Consider the following 22,666-nt stretch of genomic DNA (forward strand, 5'->3'; position numbering starts at 1 on the left):
ATCCTAAGGTCGGAAGACCGAATCCATGTTTTCGGAAAATATTTTTGGCTGAATTACCGTCAAAAAAAGTTGCCTTATCTTCTCTTACAACTTGTGACAAGCATTCCACACATGCAGTTGACATAACTTTAAATAAATGCAAAAAATAATGAAATATGAAAGTAAGTGTGCTTACCCCCATTTAGCAAGAGTGTTTAGTAAAATTTAGCCTTAATAATCCTCAGTATGTATAGGCCTAAGACAATGTGCAGTTAATTACCTATAAAACCATTTAGTTTAAAGTTAGACTGGAGTGAGATGATACTAGATCAAAGCACAAAGAAAGCTGTTGCTAGCTAGCTGCTAATTTTATATGGTAACTAAGTCATTTCATCAGATAACTGCACTTTGCAGGACTGCGGGACACATGACAGATAGATTAATTCCTACAACTAAATTCGTTCAAATTTAAAAAATAACACTATAAAACCTTTTAACGCTACGTTTTCAATTGATATGATTATACTAAAATAATTTTTTGATAGACCTGATAATGATTTTATCTTTCTAAACTATGAAAGCCAGTCATGAAAAAAATAAAAAAATAAAATCACAGCTTTTTTTTTTTGCATAGAGGGCAATAAAAGGATGACAATAATAATTTTTTCATGAGTAAATAGGAAAAAAAACTGTTGCTTTTAGTTTTTTTTTTTTAACTGAACCGATCGTTTCACCACACACGGCTCGTGCTGGGACCGCGGTTCAATTTAAATTTGAATCCCTAGAATATGCATGTGCTCCAGGCTCCGACGCGATATTTGTGCACACTCAAAATAAAAACTGAATATTTGTGCTCTTACAGGGTTAGAAAAATGTTAGATCGCAGCCATGCCTCTGGATGCCATTCGAGATATAGTCTTCATTTATGTGGCTTTGTTCTGGTTTGCCGGTTTCTTTTCCTAAATCTTCAGTGTAACCCTATAATTTCACAGGTTTATTTTACCATCTTTCACTTTCACGCATCTCTTACGGTGTGTGGTAAACATGGGAAGGAAATTGAAGATTTCATGAATTAAGAATTTGATTTATTAATTTGTTCCCTTATTTCAGTTAAATCATGGGTTATTTAGGGAACAAAATTAATGAAACATGGACAATTGCCACAAATTAATAAGTCGTAGGAACGAATTTAGTTGCAGGAATTAATCTATCGGTCATGTGTCCCGCAGTCCTGCAAAGTGCAGTTATCTGATGAAATGACTTAGTTACTATATTTCTATTGCTTTTCATGTTAATAATATAATAAAATATAAAAATAACAATTTGTTTTAAAAAAAAAAAAAAAAAAGTATATATATATATATATATATATATATATATATATATATATATATATATATATAGATAAAAATAATTTGTTAAATATTTTTGATTGACTTAAGATAACAGTTATAAAACAAAATTTCAACCAAAAAAGTCAACCAAACATTTAAAAGATTACAGATCAGTTTAAGTAGACCATAGTATGCTGGTTCACTCTGCTGTTATGCCAAGGACATTTTTGCTAATGTGAAGAGGATGACCTCTTCTGTCTATATGCGAATGCACGTAAAGTACAAGCCTAGTTTAAATGATAAATAATAGTTTAACATTAAAATACATTGCGAAAATGGAAACATTTGGATTTGTGCCGAATGAGACATGAGCAATAACGCCAAATAAATCTAGCCAAAGTCGCAATAGCTTGTCCTCTTATGCACGCATGCATGCATGCACTGTCACAATCTAATGCACTGTATGCTGGATTTTTTTTAATTAAAAATCAAACGTTTTCCAGAACTGGTCATAATAATCCCATAAAAAATATTTAATGTGAGCAACAGTGTTTTGCTGTAGCAGCACCGATCAAAGCTGTTCACTTACTGTGCAGTACAGCCACACGCACCAGTTACGTTTGGAATAATTTTATTTTAAATGCCATAATGTCCGTTGAAAATATTGCAATTAGTCTTTCGCCGGCCCCTCCCCCAGAATGGCCATTGTCCAATCACACATCATAGCAACCGTTTCTATGTGAGCAACTCCGACAAACACTGACTCTAAGCAAGATAGTGAAGCGGTGCGCCCACGGCGTTTGTAAATCGGACACTAGACACCCCGAGAGATTGTCTGGAGGATTTGTGTTCTTTCCATTCTCAAAGCCGAAAACACAACGTGAGCGGTGCCTACAATGGATAAAACAGTGTGGACGGTCCCACTCACAGTTAAATGCATCGAACATTACAGATAATAAAATAATAAAAAAATGGATATCTGAATGATATGTTTATTGCTCTTAAAATTACAAAATAAAAAGACTGACTAAGAATGCATTACTTTGCACTTGTATAGAGATAGCATTCAATAAAACCTTGAAGCCTTGAAAACACATAGCTTACTGAAACAAGCTTACTGAACACATAGGGCCTAGCTTACTGAAAAAAGTTATTTTTCAGATGAAAATAACAACAACTTGATGTCTAGCATTCAATAAAAAAGGTCACCCAAAATACTTGTTTAGAGCAATTGAAAGAATACAGTAACCAATGTAAACTTGAGGGCTTTAAGCTAATACAGAGTGCTTTTCCAAAAAAATAATAAAAAAAAATAAAATAAAAAAAATAACAGTGGGAGCCAGCAGCCTGTCATGGAGAAAAAAAAAATCTCTGAATGCTCCACGTGAAACTTTGCCGTTCTGCCCTTTTTCTATCGTGTCTAATGATTTTGGTTAATATGCACGAGGGGGGGGGAGAGAGAGAGAGAGAGAGAGAGAGCGCAAGACAGCACTCGTGTAGTTTGAAGACTGAGTGCGCAAGCGTGCGTGAAACTTTGGTGTTTCGCCCTTTTTCTATCGTGTTTAATGATTTTGATTAATATGCACAAGGGAGAGAGAGAGCAAAAAGCGCTCTTGTTGTTAGAAGACTGTGAGTGTGAGTGTGCAATCGGGGCTCTCTCTCGTACGCGCCCTGTCATTCTACATCACTCACCGATCAAATAAGGCTTTGACAGCCGCCAAAAAAAAAAAAAGATCAATGCAGAAAAACCCCTGGATTGGTTATATAACGTTGGACAGAATGTTGATCCGGCCATCGCGTATATTCAGCGCACATAAGGTAAACGTTTTGCAAACGTTTTTTTTGAGAAATAAAAACAGGTCGACGAATCGATGTGCATATTTTGCGTCGACGTATTTTTTACGTCGACGTCATCGATGACCTCGACGCGTTGTCCCAGCCCTAACCATAACATATGAAAGAGAATGACCAGCATGACTGGTCCACAAGGCGGTGCTGGTTGCATTTGAGGTACAGGTCATGGGGTTTCCTCAGATTTCGCATGAGACCGATAAGCATTAGCCTCGATAGTAGTCATGTCTCCTTCATTGCATATTTTTATATTTTGAATGTATCCCTCCACTGCTTACTGTAGCCCCTTTTGCCTTGACTGTGAGTGTTAATGCATTTAAGAAAAAAAGCATTTAAATGATAATTTTGCCACAGTTTTTGCTTGAACATGTTATACATATCAAATAATTTCTGTAATACATTTTAATTTTAATTTTGCAACTTTAAAATTAGTTTTCATTTTACATATTAAAACTGGTGTATGAAATGGCAAATGAAAATTATGTAATTTAATTTTCATTTTGCACCAAACGTTGCACAAATGTATTGGAAAATGTAAATGTAAATACAGAAATGCATTGTCATTTTACATATTGCATTGTCATTTTGCATATTAAATTCCAATTTGAATATTGCTACCCATATGCTTCCATAACAGACAGAGAAACAATGGGTAATAATTCAATGTTTATTTTTGATGTATGCACTGCATTCTATGCATTTAAAAAATAAAAAAGGACACTTATTTGTTAATTTACCCTTGAAAAACACATTTTATCCGATTAATCGATGGAATTTTTGTTAGAATACTTGATTACTAAAATATTCGATAGCTACAGCCCTAGTGAGAACGTGATTCGTGGTGTGAGAGTGGCATTGTTTGTCAGGGATAGCAACAGTAACTAAGGGTGGGTAGGTCTTTGCAAATGGTCAATTAATTTCATTTTTCCACATGTTGAAAAGAATCTCAAAAATGCATTTCATATTTTCAAACCTGATTTCCTCTTCGACATCACCACTGAGGTAGAGTGCTCTGTTCTGTTCAGAGGAGTAGTAACGATTATAGTAGACCTGGTCCCCCTCACGTGTGAAGGCCTCCCTGCAGTTGCGTGGTCGGTCTTCACTCTGCATGACCCTTCTCGCATCTTTAGCGTTCTGTGGGCAAAATCACAGCAGAGTTGAACAGAGCTCTTCACTTCACAGGATGTGGTAACACATTAGGATCAAACAGGGAAATGCTCGTCAGCGTCCTCATGGTCTTACCTTGATGAGCAGAATGGTTTCAATTCCCCTCATGTCAATCAAGCAGTTGGCCACAACTGGATTCTCAATGTCAAGTGCCTGGAGCACAGATGGATATTCGTGGTGATTGACAGCCCTGAAAACCAATAGAAAAAGGAAAATATTCTTTTTTTTCAATCATACACGTTTTTGTTTGTGCTTTGACAGATAAATTTATATTGGCTTCAAACCAAAGTTCTGACTAGAAACCAACAAGCTGAAACTTTCTAAATGACATTAGTAAGGAAAAACATCCAAGTGGGACTTTTTACACAACAACGTTAGATCAACTGGTAAATGTGGATTTACCATTTTATTGATAGCTTTTAATACAATGACACCAAAATGGCAGAGAATTAAAATAAAGAGGAAAACAGTGGTAATCATTCCTAAATTAGTTATCATGTCAGGTAAGGTGATCTCTAGATACCTGCCCCTGACGTCATAAACCGTGTTGGTAAATGTGCTGACGATGATCTGAGGTCGTCTGCCTTGCTGGAAGTGGCGACTCATGATTCTCTGTAACTCTCTCTCGTCAGCGTGGTTATCGCAACAGAAAGCTAACATCAGAGACTTCAGACAACACTCCACTGCAAGACCCAACTCTGGATCCCGCAGTCGGATACAGAATCCTAGAAACAAAATAACCAATAAACAACAAAATTCCATATGACATGGTTTCTCCTAAAGCCCAAAGTTCACTTAAATTTTGACAAAACACACAGCTTTTCAAAGTACAGGTTTTTTCATTGTGTACACGAACACATAGGCACCAGAAAGTTTCATCCCTGCACAGCAACTGCCCTATTTTTCTCCGGAAGTGATAACTAATCAAATTTAAAATCTTATTTTAAAAAGTTCATTTCAACCCCCTCAATCTGACTTCTGAGGTTCAGGATACTTACCGAGTGGTCCAACAGGTTTCTTCCTGAAGAGACCCCGGTGGTCAGCCTCATCTATAGCTCTTAGCAGTGCTGGCATATGCTCACCAAAGCGACAAAGTCTGTTATCTCGACTGCTTTCCATTGCAGCAAGGTCACGTCGCTTAGAGTCTATCGCACGCAGCAGGTCCTGCTTTTCACGGCTACAAAATGAAGAGAAAAGGAAGATTGCAAGAAAGACAAAGTGAGACCGGTCAAATTATAAAATAAGAATTAGAAACAAGGACATTTTTGTTGTACATTTAAGATCCAGTGAACCCAGAAGTTTGGGACCACTAATGAAATGCTTCCTTTTTTTTTTTAAAGCTTTTTCCTATTTGAATTGTTTGATCAGAATTTAAATGAAATCGAGAAAATCTACTGGGACTTTCCATTATCAGTACAAGTAATAGGGTGGAACAGTTGGTTTCAGAACTAAACAAAATAATTTTCATTTTCTCCATAGAATAATATATTTTGAAGGTGATTTTGAGGTGGTTAACTGATGGTATACGCTTAAAGCAGCATTATTTCTTTAATAATTGTATTCAAAAGCAGAATTCTAAGTGAAAAACTACATTAACCATGATTCTGCAGAGAAATCTCCACCTATCAGAAAATTGTAAATCACTGTAGTGCTGCCAACTCCCAGGAATCACTGTGTATGATGTAGAGCAAGTATCCCTAAGCATAACATATTTTGCAATAAATGAAAAAAAATATTGTATCCACATGATTAATCAGTATCTATAAATTCATAATTCTCCACCAATTTTACAAACCCGATTCTAAAAAAGTTAGGACACTGTACAAATTGTGAGTAAAAAGGGAATGGAATAATTTACAAATGTCATAAACTTATATTTTATTCACAATAGAATATAGATAACATATCAAATTTTGAAAGTGAGACATTTTGAAATGTCATGCCAAATATTGGCACATTTTGGATTTTATGATAGCTACACATTCGAAAGATAGCAATAAGAGGCTGGAAAAGTTAAATGTAGATATAAGGAACAGCTGGAGGACCAATGTGCAACTTATTAGGTCAATTGGCAAATTATTGGGTATAAAAAGAGCCTCTCAGAGTGGCAGTGTTTATCAGAAGTCAAGATGGGCAGAGGATCACCAATTCCCCCAATGCTGCGGCGAAAAATAGTGGAGCAATATCAGAAAGGAGTATCTAAGGGATTGAAAAATTTTGTTTAAAGTTATCATCATCTACAGAGCATAATATCATTAAAAGATTCAGAGAATCTGGAAGAACTGTTTGTAAGGGCCAAGTCCGGAAAACCGTACTGGATGCCCGTGACCTCCGGGCCCTTAGACAGCACTGCATCAAATACAGGATTGCTAGTGTAATGGAAATCACAACATAGGCTCAGGAATACTTCCAGAAAACATTGTCGGTGAACACAATCCACCGTGTCGTTCGCCGATGCCGGCTAAAGCTCTATAGATCAAAGAAGAAGCCATATCTAAACATGATCCAGAAGCGCAGGTGTTTTCTCTGGGACAAGGCTGATTTAAAATGGACTGTGGCAAACGAATCAAAATTTTAAGTTCTTTTTGGAAAACTGGGACGCCATGTCATCTGGACTAAAGAGGACAAGGACAACCCAAGTTGTTATCAGCACTCAGTTCAGAAGCCTGCATCTCTGATGGTTTGGGGTTGCATGAGTGTGTGTTGCATGGGCAGCTTACAAGGCACCATCAATGCTGAAAGGTATATCCAAGATCTAGAACAACATATTCTCCCATCCAGACGTCGTCTCTTTCAGTGAAGACCTTCCATTTTTCAACATGACAATGCCAGACTACATACATGGTAAACATGGCCTTGTCCCAACTTTTTTGAGATGTGTTGATGCCATGAAATTTAAAATCAACTTATTTTGTATTTAGTATTCTGAATAAAATATTGAAATTTGAAATTTCCACATCAATGTTTTTGTACAGTGTCCCAACTTTTTTGGAACTGGGTTTGTAATTCAATTAAGGTATGCACAATACTTCATGGTTAGGGTTGCATGGCTACTGATTTCTTATTTAAAAAAATACTTGAGTTACTCGACTGCTCGTTGTTCATGCTACTGTAAATGAAAAGACATGAAATGGTTCTTATCAATAAACTCTTTTTGATACATAGCCAAATGCAACACATGTATAATGTCAAAACTTTATAATTATGACATTACATATTAAAATGTTCATTTAACAGCCAGCATTTGTATCTGTGTTTGCATCTGAACCAATCACAAAATTATATGTATACCTACATTTGAATAAAACAAGGTGAAACGTACAGATACTTGATAAGACCGTTATGACTATCTTTTTATTCATAGTTATCACTGAACAAGTATGCCGTGTTAAACTAAATGATTAATTTCTAAAATAATATTTATCATGCAAACGAGATGTCATGACAAATATTTAGTGCAGAACTCTTTAAGCAAGTCTTTTTTTGAACTTCACTAAACACATGAGTGTGTGCCCCGCAAACCAGCTAAAGATAAAGATGCAAACATGTAGGTGAAAATAAAAATTGTATCTGTATCTAAGTTGATTATTACCCTAGGCTTTGAGAGAGAACTGGTTTGGTTTTTGAGAGACTGAGACACGCAACACAGCTGCTTGATTGGTAAGCGTGCTGTGCTTGTTCCATTCATTCGTATCATATCATAGCCCAAGGTTCAAATCATCACCTTTTAAATATATACAAATAATAGAATGTGTTTGATTTATTATTATTGGTGATATTACTCTTGCTAAACTCTGATTTCTGAGAGATGAACAAAGAGGCAACAGCAATACAGTGTTTGATTTGCGCTCTTTTCATTAATCAAGTTTACATTAATTCACTTCACACTCTATTGCGTGACTTTAGAGGTCTGTGTATAATATTGTGCTGATCCCCTAGTAGATCTGCAACTAACGATTATTTTAGATTATTTAAGCCTCAGCCAAATATTCAGGCAGAATTCCTTGTCCATTAATTATTTTTTGAAGCCATTATCTGTGCCATTCCAAATAAGGTATTCGGCTTCGTCCACACCCCTAATTATTACATTACATATTTTAATTTTACATGCAATGTACGTAAAGTCATAGAAAGTAACAGCTACACGCAATATTGTAATCCTAAAATTCACGCCGTACTTGCAAACTCTGTGCATGCATTATGGATAATGCATGCTCGAGAAGTCGATTGTCTCCAACAGCACCGACTAGTATATTTTAGTCGGCCAGATATTTTTGTGCAAAGAAAAGACTTTAACCAACAACTGCACTAACCTCATTTTTCCCAGTCTGTCTTTAGCTGCGGCACAGGCCTGTTTAAACTGATCAATTTGCTGAGTCAGAGTGGAGTCCTGGAAATGTAGTTGTTCAAGCTCAGTCTGAATGTGATTCATCTTCTCCACACGAGCATGAGTGTCAGCTGAGTTCGTCTGACTTATGCTGGACAGAGAGGAGGGGTTGGGTCATAATGAAACAGCTGGAAATGGTACAAACATAATGTTACGTAACGTTGTTTCCTTTTTGTACACTTTGAAGTACCTGTGTTTGAGTTCTCGGATCCGCTTGGTAAGCTGATCTTTATCCTTTTCAAGGTCTCTCAAGTTAGTCTTTTTACGATGAAGACCCGCCTAAACCAATAAAAATTATAAACAATAAGCACTGAGAATTTAACATATAAAGTTTCCCATTTCCTTTCTTATGGTGTTATGATTGTGCACCTCAGCGGCTTTGAGATCTCGGTTGCAAGCCTGTGCTCGGCTCTTCAGTTCAGCGCACTGTGGCTGCAGTTGCTGCATCCGCTGCGTCACACCCTCCAGCTGATCCTGCAACTGTCCCAATATTCTGTTTGCCTCCTGAACTTTCCCCTAGAATAGAAACAATGCACATTACTGTGAATCAAACAGACTTTTTCACTAAGAATTTTCTTTAATAAAGTAAACTAGGGCTGCTGGCTGGGCATATCCCAACAGACCTCTGCAATAACAGCAAAAAGCTTTGAGGGTTGCTGAAAGATGACAGTATGAGTTAGAATATAAATGGTGCTAAAGTCGTGATCTACTGTGGCCAAGAGCAAATTTCTGTTTGCAGTGTCCTAGCAAATGGCATTCTGTTGCAAATGGTCTAATCCAGCAGTTCCCAATTCCAGTCCTCACGCCTCCCTGCTCTGCATATTTTGTATGTATCTCTTAACACATAAGACATTAGTTTTATTTGACTGTAAGTGCCCTGTGAGGTGGATGTCACCGGATATAATTTCATGAATTCAGTTTGAAAAAAGTGTATATGTTCCATTCAAAGGGCATTAAAATGTGCGAGATGTGAATTTAAAATGTATTTATTTACAGAGGTATATGATTTTTTTTTATGCCAATGAAGCTACTTGAATCTGAATCTATACTGTGGAATATTGTATTTCTGCTAAACCTGCCCCTAAACTGTTAAAGTCTCATAAGTCTCATTTTGGCCAAAAATACTCGAGCAGGAAAAGCTGAAATCTGGCCCAAAATATCCTGTAGTCTATGTGTGACTTCATGATCACTAGAGGAAACTGGATCATAGAAACTCCAGACAATATTCAGTCACCTCCCACTCTTCAACCTTCTGGTCATATTTGACAGTTGACCTCTCTTCAGCTGTGATTCGTTCTCTCATTGGCTTCATCTCCTGCTCCACCTCTGCCACCTGATGTACATAAACATACATTTCAATATTAAGTCGCAATCTTCGGTAATGAGATATTTGAAGCATGTGATCACCTAGAGATGGGAATCATAAATAATACATTTTTCAGGGTCAATCAGTGAATGAGTTGTTACACTGATTAAAACAGATAAATTCTCAGAAATTCTGACTGAATCATTAAAAAATTCCTTAATTTGTCAATCAGGATCAACAGAACTCTTAACTCTTAAAAGTATAAGAACCACAGTATGCCTTTACAAAGATTATATGATTATAATATGAAATTGTTCAAATCTGATTAGGAAATGATAGTATTGTTGTGTTAGGGCCTAACGATTACGATTATGGCCTAAAGTCAAAACCTCGATTAATTCAACATTTTACTACGATTACGATTAATGAACGATTATTTTGTTTCTGTTTTGTTTTTTTTGCCCTCATAGTTTACTTACAAGGATTGTACTGTAAACAGTGCCGTAGTTGGGGTTTGCAGGTTGTACCAGTGGGCCCTGTTTGAAAGTATTTAATTTGTATGTTCGTTCTGTTTAATTTTTCATCAACATGCCCGCCACGTCCCAGAATGCAATGCGGCACCAAAGCAATATTAGGCACGGTCACTTTAAGAGACAATGAATGCATCCAATATAATACATATTTTTCTCAACTGTTTACTTTCACTTAAAGAGCCACACAGATGGGAAATGAAAAATTACCTGTATTACAGTGTATGATTTTGCTGTCCATCAGTGTAAACAATGTGCAAAGTAATTAAACCAAAAAGTACATGATTTATAAAGTTATTGGCTTCTAAAGTAAGGAGTCGAATCACTGAAATGAGTCGTTATAGATTTCAAATCTTTTGCCCATCTCTATGTACGTCACTAGAACACTTTGCATAATAATCTCCGCCTACCGTCTTGGGAGAAACAAAACTCTGACCTGCCCCACCCCCCCACACAGACGCTCTGGTTGGTGTGAGAGCATCATGTCGAGGAGACAGTGTGTTTTTAATTGTAAAGGCAAGTTTGTTTTATTTTCACTGCCAAAGAATGAAGATTAGAAGAACCAATGTCTAAAATTCATTTTTACCACAATACCAGAGCAGTACAACAAATCCCTTTTGTTGTGTTCACAACATTTCACTGATAACTGCTTTTCTAATCTAGGTGAGTTCAACAGGGTTTCTGCAGGGTTTAATCAGTCAAATTTAAGACTTTTTAAGACCTTTTTATGACCATTAGGATTTGAATTTATGACCTACACGAATTACGATAAATAACTTCAGTCATTAAAATTCCTTTTTTTATTATTGACTTTCATTGAAAGTAACAATTTTTATTATTTAAAGAGTTATTCTATTATTTCTTAAGATTTAGAAACTGAAGCCTTCACCTTCTATTTCTTGAGTATCAAGAACACAGGAACACTTAACAATTGTAACATTTTAAAGTAACATTGTAAAGTAACAATTATTTTATGGAATTACTTTCCAAAATAACAAGTGTTATTGGTGTTTGGTCACAGTAATCAACACCCACAGGCAGGGCCATAGCTGGGGTCAGCAGGGAACCCGCTGAAGGTTGTACCAGTGGGCCCTGTTTGAAATTGTTTAATTTGTATGTTCGTTCATTTTTATTTATTTTTGCTATTTACACAATGTTTAAGTTTTTTTCAAGTTTGTAGGTGTCAAGGTACAGAAACCAAATAATTAAATGTAAAATAGCACTGGATAGTCTTCAATGTAAAAATTAGGGATGCACCGATCATGATTTTTCATGGCCGGTTCCGATACCGAATTTTTACAAGCAAACTGTCCGATTCCGATACCGATTTCCGATTTTTTTTTATCTTTTAAGCAACAAACAAGAAAGAAGGAAAATGTGCATAAACAAGACCAAACTTGCTTTTGGCTATTGAAAACAATAACTGTAACCATCTGCAATTAACAGCAGTAACCGCACAATAAGTAGCCTACATTTAGTTTTTGTTTTTTGAATTACAGAGAACTGGCCTGAAATTTAAAAAGATTAACTATAACCATGTGAAATTAAAGGCAATAACTTCATAGTTCTACAATCCAAACAACACAATCAACACACATTCAATAAGATGTTTCTTAATCAGCATTTAGTATTTTAGTTTTTAAATTTGGTTTTAATTAATAAAAAAGGTCTTTACCAGTGAGACTTAATAAAAGTATGCTATATAAATACATTTTCCAACATGTGAAATTAAATAATGTTGGTGCGAAAAAAAAAAACAAAGATGCAAAAATATAGATGTGAATCATTAGTCTAAAATGTTTTAATTTGATGAATGAAACACTTTTATTCAGTGTGCTACAGCAGGTGATTTTTAAATTAAATTAAGTCTATGTAATTTTAAGGTAAAATAAAAATAATCATACTAATGCAGAACTGACGTTTACTTCTGTCTTTTCAAACGTGTATGCAAGTTCTAAAAAAAAAAAAAAAAAACATTTCAGTTTTGTCACAGTTTTGTCCGTTTCGTTTCTCATCCAACACGTGAGAAGTTGAGCTGAACATCTCTTCACGGTCTACCCGTGTTCAGGGCACGGACCGGTACAGTAAACGCTCGCGCAGCTTCAGTGCACAGAAAAGGGACTCTTATTTGTGCGCCAGTACACCAACGGCTGATTGCTTCCTGCTATCTGTGCCTCAGACATGAAGCTCTGCACTTCCAGTACTGATTGGCTGCCTGTGTCCTGCACACAGATTTCGAAATACTTTTCCACACAAATGACATAGCGAACGATTACAATGTAGTCTGTGCACGCGAGCACACTAACGGAAAATCGGCCGAAAAAAGACCAAAAACCGTCCGGTTCCGATTTATGGCCGGTCAACCAGTGCATCCCTAGTAAAAATTAAATATACAATCAAATCAGACACCTTGAACATTTCTCACGTTATTAGTTTATTTGCTATTGATTCTAAAATGGTTATAAAATATGACAAGAACTTAAAGTTAAACTTGTCAGAACAAATTCGTCTTGATAATGTCATAACTTTGATAGAAATGTACGTAATCAACCAAAACTACAGATAACTGTTATTATGGCAATATTTACACAACTATCAATACTTTGTTGACCAATTACCAAACAATGCTTCATTTTGTTTTCACTGTGGTGTGAAAAGCTTGCATTAGCAATTCAGAAAAAAAAACACATAAGCAATGCATGGTGCTTTATAAGGTGCTGAATAATTTTTGTTCCCAATTTTATATATAGATAGATAGATAAAATATTTAAAATATAAAATAATATATCTATTTCACTAGTAGTTCACTGTATGAAGATTCTTTGGGTATAATATGTCACAGTTTGCTTATACTCACTTACATAAATGTGTTAGTGTCCTTTACCTACTAGTAAAATACGTATATTAAAAATTATATCTGGAGTCTGGATAATTATTGGTTTGATTGTGTTTAAATTCTTGTTAAAACTACAAAGTAATGAAGTCAAAAGCAGTGAGTGATTTTTCTTTCATTTACTTGGATTAACATTACAGCAGCCAGTAGCTAAATTAGGCGCAGTCACTTTAAGAGACAATGAACGCATCTTTTTCCTCAACTGTTTACTTTCACTTAAGAAATAACTGACAAATAAATGCGTTTTTTCAAGCATGCTTTCCAAGGCGGGTATTTTGACATATTTTGTATGTATTTGTCGGCACATGAGCAAAAAGAAGCAAATTCAAATTTCTCTTTGCGTGAGTCCTGAACACCGTGGTACTGAATTGGGCTCTTTCACATCCTTTTGTTTGTTCAAAACTGCGATTAGTATTTGTTTGTTTATGTGCCGGAAGGACTGTCTGTGATACGCGACTCTCTCATACCGAGTGTTAGAGACGGGCTTGAGCCAGCTACTAAACGCACCGTCTTCGAGCCATGGATCGTTAAAGGTACATTTTCCCATTGTGAGAGCCAGGATGATTTCAATTAAGCAAAGCAGTGACTCAGTATGATACAGTATGTTCGGAGTTCGCGCGGGTTTCCGTGAAAGTCCTTCTGACAAGTCTGTATGCTGCCGCATGGACCTTGTAGTTCTGGAACGCTGTGATCGCAGTGTGATACCACTCAGATTCCTCATACAGAACTACAACAGGCGAAACAAATGAATGCCATTGCCGCTGCGAGCGCATTTTGATGGAAGAACAAATTAATGGACTAGCATATCAGTTTAAGACGTTGCTAAATGTTTTTTATGACCTTGTATGGAAAATCTAGTTTTTATGACTTTTTATGGCCTTAAATTCTTATTGTTAAATGTATGACTTTTTATGACCCCGCGGAAACCCTGGTTCAAGGCTGGATTTTCAAAGCGTTTGGCCATAAAAGAGGGTTCATTACCAACTTTATTTGGACCAACAAGCATCTCCGAATCACAACGCGAAGTATGATTATGAAGTTATGTGTTTGTTTTCTCTCGACCGTCTTATCAGTATGTGTGCTGTCTGCAGCCTTTGTCTGCGCTGATCTTCATTTACAAACACGTCATTAAAATGAAGTGTAACTACGTGAATACTCAACGAAGAGACATGAGAGAGATGTCTATAGAAAGCTTGACATGTCTACTTTAAAACTAAACTAAAAGTGCTGCCGAAAATATTCTATGATGAAGGGAGACGTGAAAAACAGACATTGCGTTGTTTTCATATGGATTACTTTATTATATCTAATGTGACCACGCCCCCGCGCTGAAGGCGCTATTCAGATTCAAACTGAAGCGCGCGGCTTGAATACGCCCACACAGAAGAAAAAGCAGCGAGACTGTTAAAGTTTTTTTATTTTACTGTTTGCTTCGCGATGAGAGGAATAAGACATAATTCACCCCAAAAAGATGCTAACGTATTGTTTACCGTGAAGTTGTGTGCGGAACAACCAATCAAAACTATGTCAGTTGACCAATCAGAACACAGTATGCTACCGAAAGGTGGGGTTTAAGGAAACTGAATCTTTTGAACATCTTCATGCGAACCTTTTTTGGGATTTTTGAGAATTGAGGTAATTTTAAAATGATATTTTGACAAAATGACAATGTTTTTTTAACCTTGGATGGATTTAAACCTATTGTACAGGACTTATAAACAGTGATAGGAAGCTTAGAATTTTCATCTTATTGGCTCTTTAAGACATAACTGACAGTTTTTTCGAACATACTATCCAAGATGGGTATTTTCACATATTTTTTTAAGTATTTGTCGGTACAAGATCAAAAACAGACAAATTCGGTGTTCAAGTGTTTTGAGACGCCTCTCTCTGCATGAGCCTGAACACCAGAACACTGCGGTGCTGAATTGGGCCCTTACACATCCTTTTCTGTTTGTTTAAACTGCGATTTGTTTTTGTTCGTTGAGGTGCAGGAGGAACTTAAAGGAGAACTTTGCAAATGAGAGGTCGGTTCAGTGTTGCTGTCTGTGAGACACGGCTCTCTCTCCGCATGCGCACTGAGCACAGCGCGCGATTAACCAGCTTACTAACACGTGAAAATGATACGCTTTCGTGACGACATGCAGCAGCGTTGTGTCAACTGTCCTGAGCGTCTTTTTAGACTGGCCTCAGCCAGATGGTTGAGATAGACTATTAAAGGTGGGATATTTTTTATTATTGAAAGAGTGATCATAGGTCACTATCAGCAGTTATTTTATCTATGGTCGTAACATTTCTTACATATTATTGCTCGGTGTAAGAGATAAATAAAGATTAAAGATAAACAGTACCAGTACGAGTGATTGCGTGTGTGAATTAGTCATACCGTCTCTATATTATTGTGAAGCTGGGGGTTGTAAATAGCCTAGTTCCTTGAAAAGTAGAAAAATATGCTATAAGTTTTGAGATTCTAAGATACTTTACTGATAAATCACAGGACAGCCCTGACAACTGGGTTCCTCTGTGCGCGCGATCTTCACAGCTATGAGTTTTCCCAAATAACCAACATGGGAAAATAACATAGGTTAGAGGTTCTAAATTTCGGTTTCGATTACTTTTCGATTAATCGTCCATTAATGTTGTGTTCATTTTGATTTGAGCCATGCAGTCACAGCTCATTATGGTAGTGATTCCTTACCAGAGCCCAGGCCATCTGATTCTTCAGCTCATCCAACTTCTTTTGCATTTCATCAAGTGAAGCCAGACTTTTATAGCGCTCTTCTTTCTCATGGTACTTTCTCTTCAGCTCTTGTAGAGTCTGTGTGAGAAGAAAGGGTGTGCCAGAAATCAGAGAGTGAAAAAGAAATAAACTGCCATCTTAAAGAGCATCTGGTTCAGCAATACAATCAGATACTGTTTCCAAAGATGCTCCATCCAATTAATAATTTCAGTTCCACTATGTAAATGTGATTATTTCAGCACTCACCTCCCTGTGCTTCTCCACTGTATTCTGAGTCATGGTCTTGGTCTTCATGATGTAGCTGTAATCTTCTTTCATCTGATCAAGCTGAGTGGCCTTCATGAAAAACTAAAGAAAAAGAGCAAATCAAAAGTCAAGTTTGTATTTGTTGTGAGAGAAACAAATGCACAAACACACACAAAGTCTCACTTTATATTTGTCACCCTCTCCTTTAGAGTGGAGGAAGTGTTTACTCATTTCCTGAGTTAGGATAGAGACCGGATTGTCCACCTGAGTATGAAAAAAGAACCAGATAAATCAAAACAGATCACTTGAATAGTTTTGTTAGCAAACATACAGAGAATTGAAAGGATCTTTAGCCATACCTGGATGTTAAAGTGATCCAAAATGTAGATCAAATCTTCCTTCTTTGATGACACCAAGTGACCTGAGAGACAAATCAAATTGTCAAATATTTGAGCTCATCTGTCATGTGGTAGAAGCAACCAAATTAGGCAGATGTCCCCATGAACAGGTTGCCTGATTTGCCCTCATCCTAAAAACCCATGAACAAAACTATGCAAGGTAAAATATATATAAATAGTGACTGACCGATATAGATTTTTTTTTATAACCGATACCAGTTATTTGCATGTTTATGTGCCCGATAACCGATAAGCAGTACCGATATTTATTTAAAAAAATGAATAAATGACTGAACATACTTCATTTTGGTTTTTCCTCTTTTCAGTCATCTTTTTTTATGTGTTAAATTGAATCTTTATATTGCAACAAAAAATTTATTTATCTATTTATTTATAAAAAGCATCAAGAGAAACAACATTAATATTAACAATAAGCAAAAGAAATGTGGAATGTCAAATTTTTCAAATGGAGAAAAATAAATAACAGTTGTTATATATAACAATATATATAATTTTATTTTAAACTAAGCGTGATGCTTGCAGTAATAAGGACATAAATACATTAAAAACATCACCAGAACTGTTCTGAGTCACTTCAATCACATGGCAGTTGCTACAATGCATTTATGGATGTGGTCCTGGTAAAGACAATCTCCTGAATTCCAAACTGAATGTCAGAATGGGAAAGGGGATTTAAGCGATTTTGAGTGTGGCATGGTTGTTGGTGCCAGACGGGCTGGTCTGAGTATTTCACAATCTGCTCAGTTACTGGGATTTTCACGCACAACCATTTCTAGGGTTTACAAAGAATAGTGTGAAAAGGGAAAAACATCCAGTATGCGGCAGTCCTGTGGGCGAAAATGCCTTTTTGATGCTAGAGGTCAGAGGAGAATGGGCCGACTGATTCAAGCTGATAGAAGAGCAACTTTGACTGAAATAACCACTCGTTACAACCGAGACCCATTACAAACTATTGGACAGGTAACGTTAAACAAGTCGATCAACATTTTCGGGGTCCCAAACAAAGCGTTTTTATACACTATATGTCCAGCTGTTGAGATGACGCGATCCGACCGCACTGATGTCCCAGGGACAACTACTTCATTGGCAGCTGCGCAATGTCCACCACAAAAGCGGGTTGCGGTCAGCTGGCAATGGTGGCTCCTTTTCATAACTCATCATGCCATTGTCCTCCATTTTCTTTAAAAACATTAGATGCAGCGATTGAAACCGTGATCTATAGGCACATAAAATTGCTGGGTATTTTCTGTCTAGCTTTCGCAATGCCTACTGCACTTTTGGAATTCTTTATTTTCTTTTTTTGCTTGTTTGTGATTTTCTTACATCCATAATTTGTTAATTCTTTTAAAATTAATAATGTACATATTTGGTTAAAATCAATTCCCTATTTTCATTTTCAAATATTCAAGCTGTTTACTAATTTTTCTACCCCTGAACGAAAAAACTAAATAATAAGATGCATTTTTTTTTTTTTTTTCTTAGAAAGAAAAAATAAAAATAAAGATTTTTTCTACTTTCAATATTAAATAAAAAAAAATGAGTGAACGAATGATACACGGATTCATCATGAGGGTAAGTAAATCATAAACTACCCAAAGTAAGTGAGTACACAAAGGTGAAATGTGTCTGTATTTGTAAGCATACCTGTTTTACTTCTAAGTTTATATGTCCGTATTCCCTCGCTGGAGATACGAAGATCTACGATGATGGACTGCCCAAACACTTCTGGCTTATACGCATCACGACCCCTGTTCCTCAAAGTGATCGACACATCTGCAGAACTAAACATAGTAGCAGGAATAAGTAACAATAGCAATATGAGAGACTATAAATAGACTATGACTACATGCAAATGCAGATAGGTGTTTCGTACCTCTCTCCTTCCTTCACAAATCCTTTGAGTGAGGAGCCTCTGTTCGTGGTGAGAGCTTTACCGCCCAGGGCTACTATCAAAGCTGTCAGCACGGCACTTTTTCCACCTAAAACACAAATAAAGCTGTTAATTTTGTTTTCTTTGTGCACAAAAAGTATTCTCGTAGCTTCCTAAAATTGTGGTTGAACCACTGATGTCACATGATGTTTTAATAATGTCATTATATGTTTCATGGTCTGGAAACATATCAGTTGCATTCCTATCTATGCAGGTTCAGAATTCTCTCGGATTTGTCATCAAAAATATCTGTATTTGGGTTCTGGAGATGAACGAAGGTTTTATGGGTTTTGTGGGTGAGAAATTATTGACAAAATTTTCATTTTTGAGTGAACTATTCCTTAAGTATTTGAATAATGCTTTCAATCTTTGATTATTGCATTATGCCACACATTTATGTTAGCACTGTGTATAGCTTTTGATCTTCTATTAGACAAGGCAAGTGATGTTCACTCTCTCTCAAAACAAAATTAATAATAAAACAAAAACAGATGAAGAAACTATCAGGGATAAATGTAAAGCTAAAAAAAGAGTGAATAACATGAATGATTCTTTATTTTCAACTTCAAGTGGGTTCACTGAGTTCATTCAATGGATGAATCGTCAGACTGATTCAAACAAGTAGTCTGGATTTCGAATCTAAAACAGTTATTAAAACTTCGCAACTAAGATAAAACATTGCTATGACTTAATTTTACACTGCACAGGAAATTCTGTTTTCACACAACTAAAAAAAATTAAATATGGAGGAGAACTTACTTCCATTGTTTCCTACGACAAAGTTGACGTTTGGACCAAACGCAAAGGGACCAAGCATCGAGTGACACATGAAGTTCCTTAGAGAGATACTCTCTATGATGCCCACTTCACCTGTGACCTGAAAACACACAAACATAGATGCGTAAGGGGACGTTACTAGCAAGTCTATGGAGAAAGTGCATAAGGTAAAAGCAAAAATGAGCAGTCGAGAGCGTTGTTCAGTGCTGTGCAAGTCTTACACTCTCTGATGTGCTCAAGCCGTCTCCTGAACTGAAGTAGCCCGTTTCATCCTCTTCAGAGAGCTCGGGTTGAGACAACCGGCTTCTCTTATCAGGCGTCTGCCCTGAATTACTGCTCTTTCTCTTCGACATCTCCTACAACATCAAACACAGTCATTTATATCCTTTAAATGTCATTACACTGCCATGTCACTTAATATGAGATCAAACAACAAGTGGGAATTTGTACATTTGTATGTTTTCCTTGTAAAGTCTCTAGTTTTAGCTTGAAAACAATTTACACCAAATCTTATTAGATGAATGTAACCACTCTTATGTATTAGATCAGAAAAGTACAAATGCAGGGCAGAGACTAAGGTTGATGCATCGGCTGTTGATAGCATTTTTAAATGTTGGCACTGCACCCAAAAATGGAAGAAGATGAGTGTGAGTTCATGCAGATTTAATGACTGGAGAATTCATGCATTTTTCACCAGAGAAAGATCCAGTTATGACATTTTGATATACAAAAATTAAACATATGCACAGACAAAGAGTTTATAGTAAGATTATAATAAATAAACCCATTTTCTTCAAGAAAAAAAATTAAAAAGGTAATTGCAACTATTTATCTCACAATTTTCAGACTTTGTTTCTTGCAATTCTGAAAAAAGAAAGAGAATTGTGAGGTATATCTCCGGCTTATCTCTGCTCTTTCAGCCACAGAAGAAAAAGGAAATTTTGACTTTTTAACTTGGCAATTCTGAGTTTATACCTTGCAGTTCTACGGGGGGAAAAAGATGAATTGCAAGAAAAACATTTGAATTATGATATAAAAAGTTGTCATTTCCTTTTAGTTGTCACAAAGGTGGATTGCGTTTAGGTTGGTTAATTTGCCGTTTTGTTTGTCTTGTGGCTTGAGTATTATTTTAAGAACGTTTGCCCAATAGCCAAGTCAGAGCATGTAGACTGGATCCATCTTTTAAGAAAACAGACAAATCAACAGTGGTTCTGATTATAAGGCAAATTTGCAGATAAAATAGTCCAAGCAGAAACCTAATCTATTTAATGCAGTTACTTTACAAAAAAGAAATCTGATAATGCGTAACACAGACTGACATGTTCTGGTTCTGATCTGACATTGAGTTGTCCTTTTCACACAGACCTCACAAAACTGATCAGGATCACAGAAACCAAGACAAAACCACTAAAAGGAAAGGTGACATAACTGATGCAATCACTGCTGTTCTCACAGAAAATCGCTCCACGCGTCGTATTACAAACGATCAGATATTGAGTAACACGATTCAACATTAATAGTTAACTTAGTTTCTCATAGGCTAACTTACAATTTGACAGCAAAATGAAACTTAACGTTAAATCAAATCAACTAAAATCAAAACGTGAAAACGAATCCACTTCACACATCGCTTGAGACTTTGGAAACTTTAACACAGCAACTTTACTGTAAGATACTGGACAGTTACAACATTAACGTAACTTACATCGGTTTTATACACACTACTGTCACGTTCAAATTCGCTTCTGCTAAAATGTTAGCAGACAGGCGACAGACTTCAAAAACTGATCGAGGAACATTAGTTCCTTAAAACCACTGCTGACATGTAAAACAGACAAAAGGAAGCTATATGCAAGTGATTACGGTGTTTTGTGTCAAGTTTTATGTCAAGAGTCAAGTGTATGAAACAGACGACACAAACCAGTGAACACTCCTGAGGATCCTCGCGCGCTTTGACCCAAGACTGCTCATAGAGCGCGATCGCGTCCACTTCCGGGATGTCTCAACCCAATCAGACAACTCTGGGTAGAGGGTGCCAGAGAATGTCTAATATGGAGAGAAGTTTCACTCTCAATACACTTCCGGCTTCTGAACTGGTTGCGGTTCCACTCTGATTCCATATGAGGGCGCTCACAGGACGAGTGCAGAATGAATAGAGGTCAATGGCGGTATACCCCTCAAAATCCACTTTTCTCAAGATATAATTTTTTGTCTAGTAATTTGAATGTTGTATTCGATAGGAGATGCAAAGAAATTACACATTGCTGTGTGTTAGATTTTTAAGTGTCACTTATTTGCTTTAAAAAGTATTTTAAAGTGTCAATGACGTCATACACATTCACATTCATTAGCAGAATGCTAGCGTGTTATGGGCAACAACAACTCAACCTGTAAGAAATCGAAAGGACATATAAGTACTTGTTCATTCAACTTTCGGCCTATAACCCATGTTGAACTTGCAAGACCTACAATCAGATCTGAGATTTCTCAACGGCAATCGAGTGAAAGGGACAAATTTAGCCGTCTAGCCCCTTAGACTCCCCTTCATTTTGCACTTATGGCGATCGCCCCCAGTGGAACTTTGGTGGTACTGCAAATTCGTTACAATAGGACTTAATAGGGAGTGGGAAGGCTCTCCGTAGACAGGCTCTGGTGGTGCTCTTACTTTTTCTTCTTCTATCTTTCCGGCAGTGTAGATGATACTGGGCGTATAACTGCCTCCACAGGTCAAAGTTTGAACTAAACCTCTTAACTTGATCTTCTTATAGACAAGAACTGAAGAACTACCTCAGTGTCAAAACAAATAAGTAACAGAAAACACTTTAACTCCAAGTTCTGCTAATTTATCAAAAAGTGTTTTTCTTCCTGAATTACACTTCCTACATTAAGTGAAAACTTTCCCTACTGTTTCCATATTCCCAAATTCACGTAATCCAGAAATATGCTTTCCTACAGCATACAACATGTCATTTAATCCACAGTAAGGTAGGAGGGTGAAACATTTATTATGCCTATGGGTTATAAAACGAATATATATTCAAAATGCATTTTCATAAACATCATAATCCATTAATTAAATCACAAATGAGTGTCATGAAGTATCAGAA

At 36.4% G+C, this 22,666-nt stretch overlaps 1 protein-coding gene across 2 annotated transcripts in view; it reads right to left on the minus strand.

The window, feature by feature from the left end:
- The window catches only part of LOC127951559 (structural maintenance of chromosomes protein 6), a 33,557-nt gene extending 11,919 nt beyond the window's left edge, over positions 1-21,638 (minus strand). Inside the window, exons 1-17 of one of the 2 annotated variants that reach the window (XM_052549510.1) lie at positions 21,481-21,638; positions 19,781-19,915; positions 19,542-19,659; positions 18,726-18,831; positions 18,497-18,633; positions 16,793-16,854; positions 16,617-16,697; positions 16,434-16,535; positions 16,146-16,265; positions 9,953-10,051; positions 9,088-9,234; positions 8,909-8,997; positions 8,645-8,809; positions 5,330-5,508; positions 4,855-5,056; positions 4,407-4,521; positions 4,138-4,298 (exon numbers count right to left, since the gene is read on the minus strand). In XM_052549510.1, the coding sequence (XP_052405470.1) occupies positions 4,138-4,298; positions 4,407-4,521; positions 4,855-5,056; positions 5,330-5,508; positions 8,645-8,809; positions 8,909-8,997; positions 9,088-9,234; positions 9,953-10,051; positions 16,146-16,265; positions 16,434-16,535; positions 16,617-16,697; positions 16,793-16,854; positions 18,497-18,633; positions 18,726-18,831; positions 19,542-19,659; positions 19,781-19,912 (2,015 nt within the window). In that variant the 5' untranslated portion in view covers positions 19,913-19,915; positions 21,481-21,638. Of the gene's footprint in view, positions 1-4,137; positions 4,299-4,406; positions 4,522-4,854; positions 5,057-5,329; positions 5,509-8,644; positions 8,810-8,908; positions 8,998-9,087; positions 9,235-9,952; positions 10,052-16,145; positions 16,266-16,433; positions 16,536-16,616; positions 16,698-16,792; positions 16,855-18,496; positions 18,634-18,725; positions 18,832-19,541; positions 19,660-19,780; positions 19,916-21,264 lie in introns of both variants that reach the window. The other variant, XM_052549511.1, reaches the window with a different exon arrangement.
- Positions 21,639-22,666: the final 1,028 nt, after the last annotated feature.

The sequence above is a fragment of the Carassius gibelio genome, chromosome B2 (genome assembly GCF_023724105.1).
Source record: "Carassius gibelio isolate Cgi1373 ecotype wild population from Czech Republic chromosome B2, carGib1.2-hapl.c, whole genome shotgun sequence".
NCBI classification, from domain to species: domain Eukaryota; kingdom Metazoa; phylum Chordata; class Actinopteri; order Cypriniformes; family Cyprinidae; genus Carassius; species Carassius gibelio.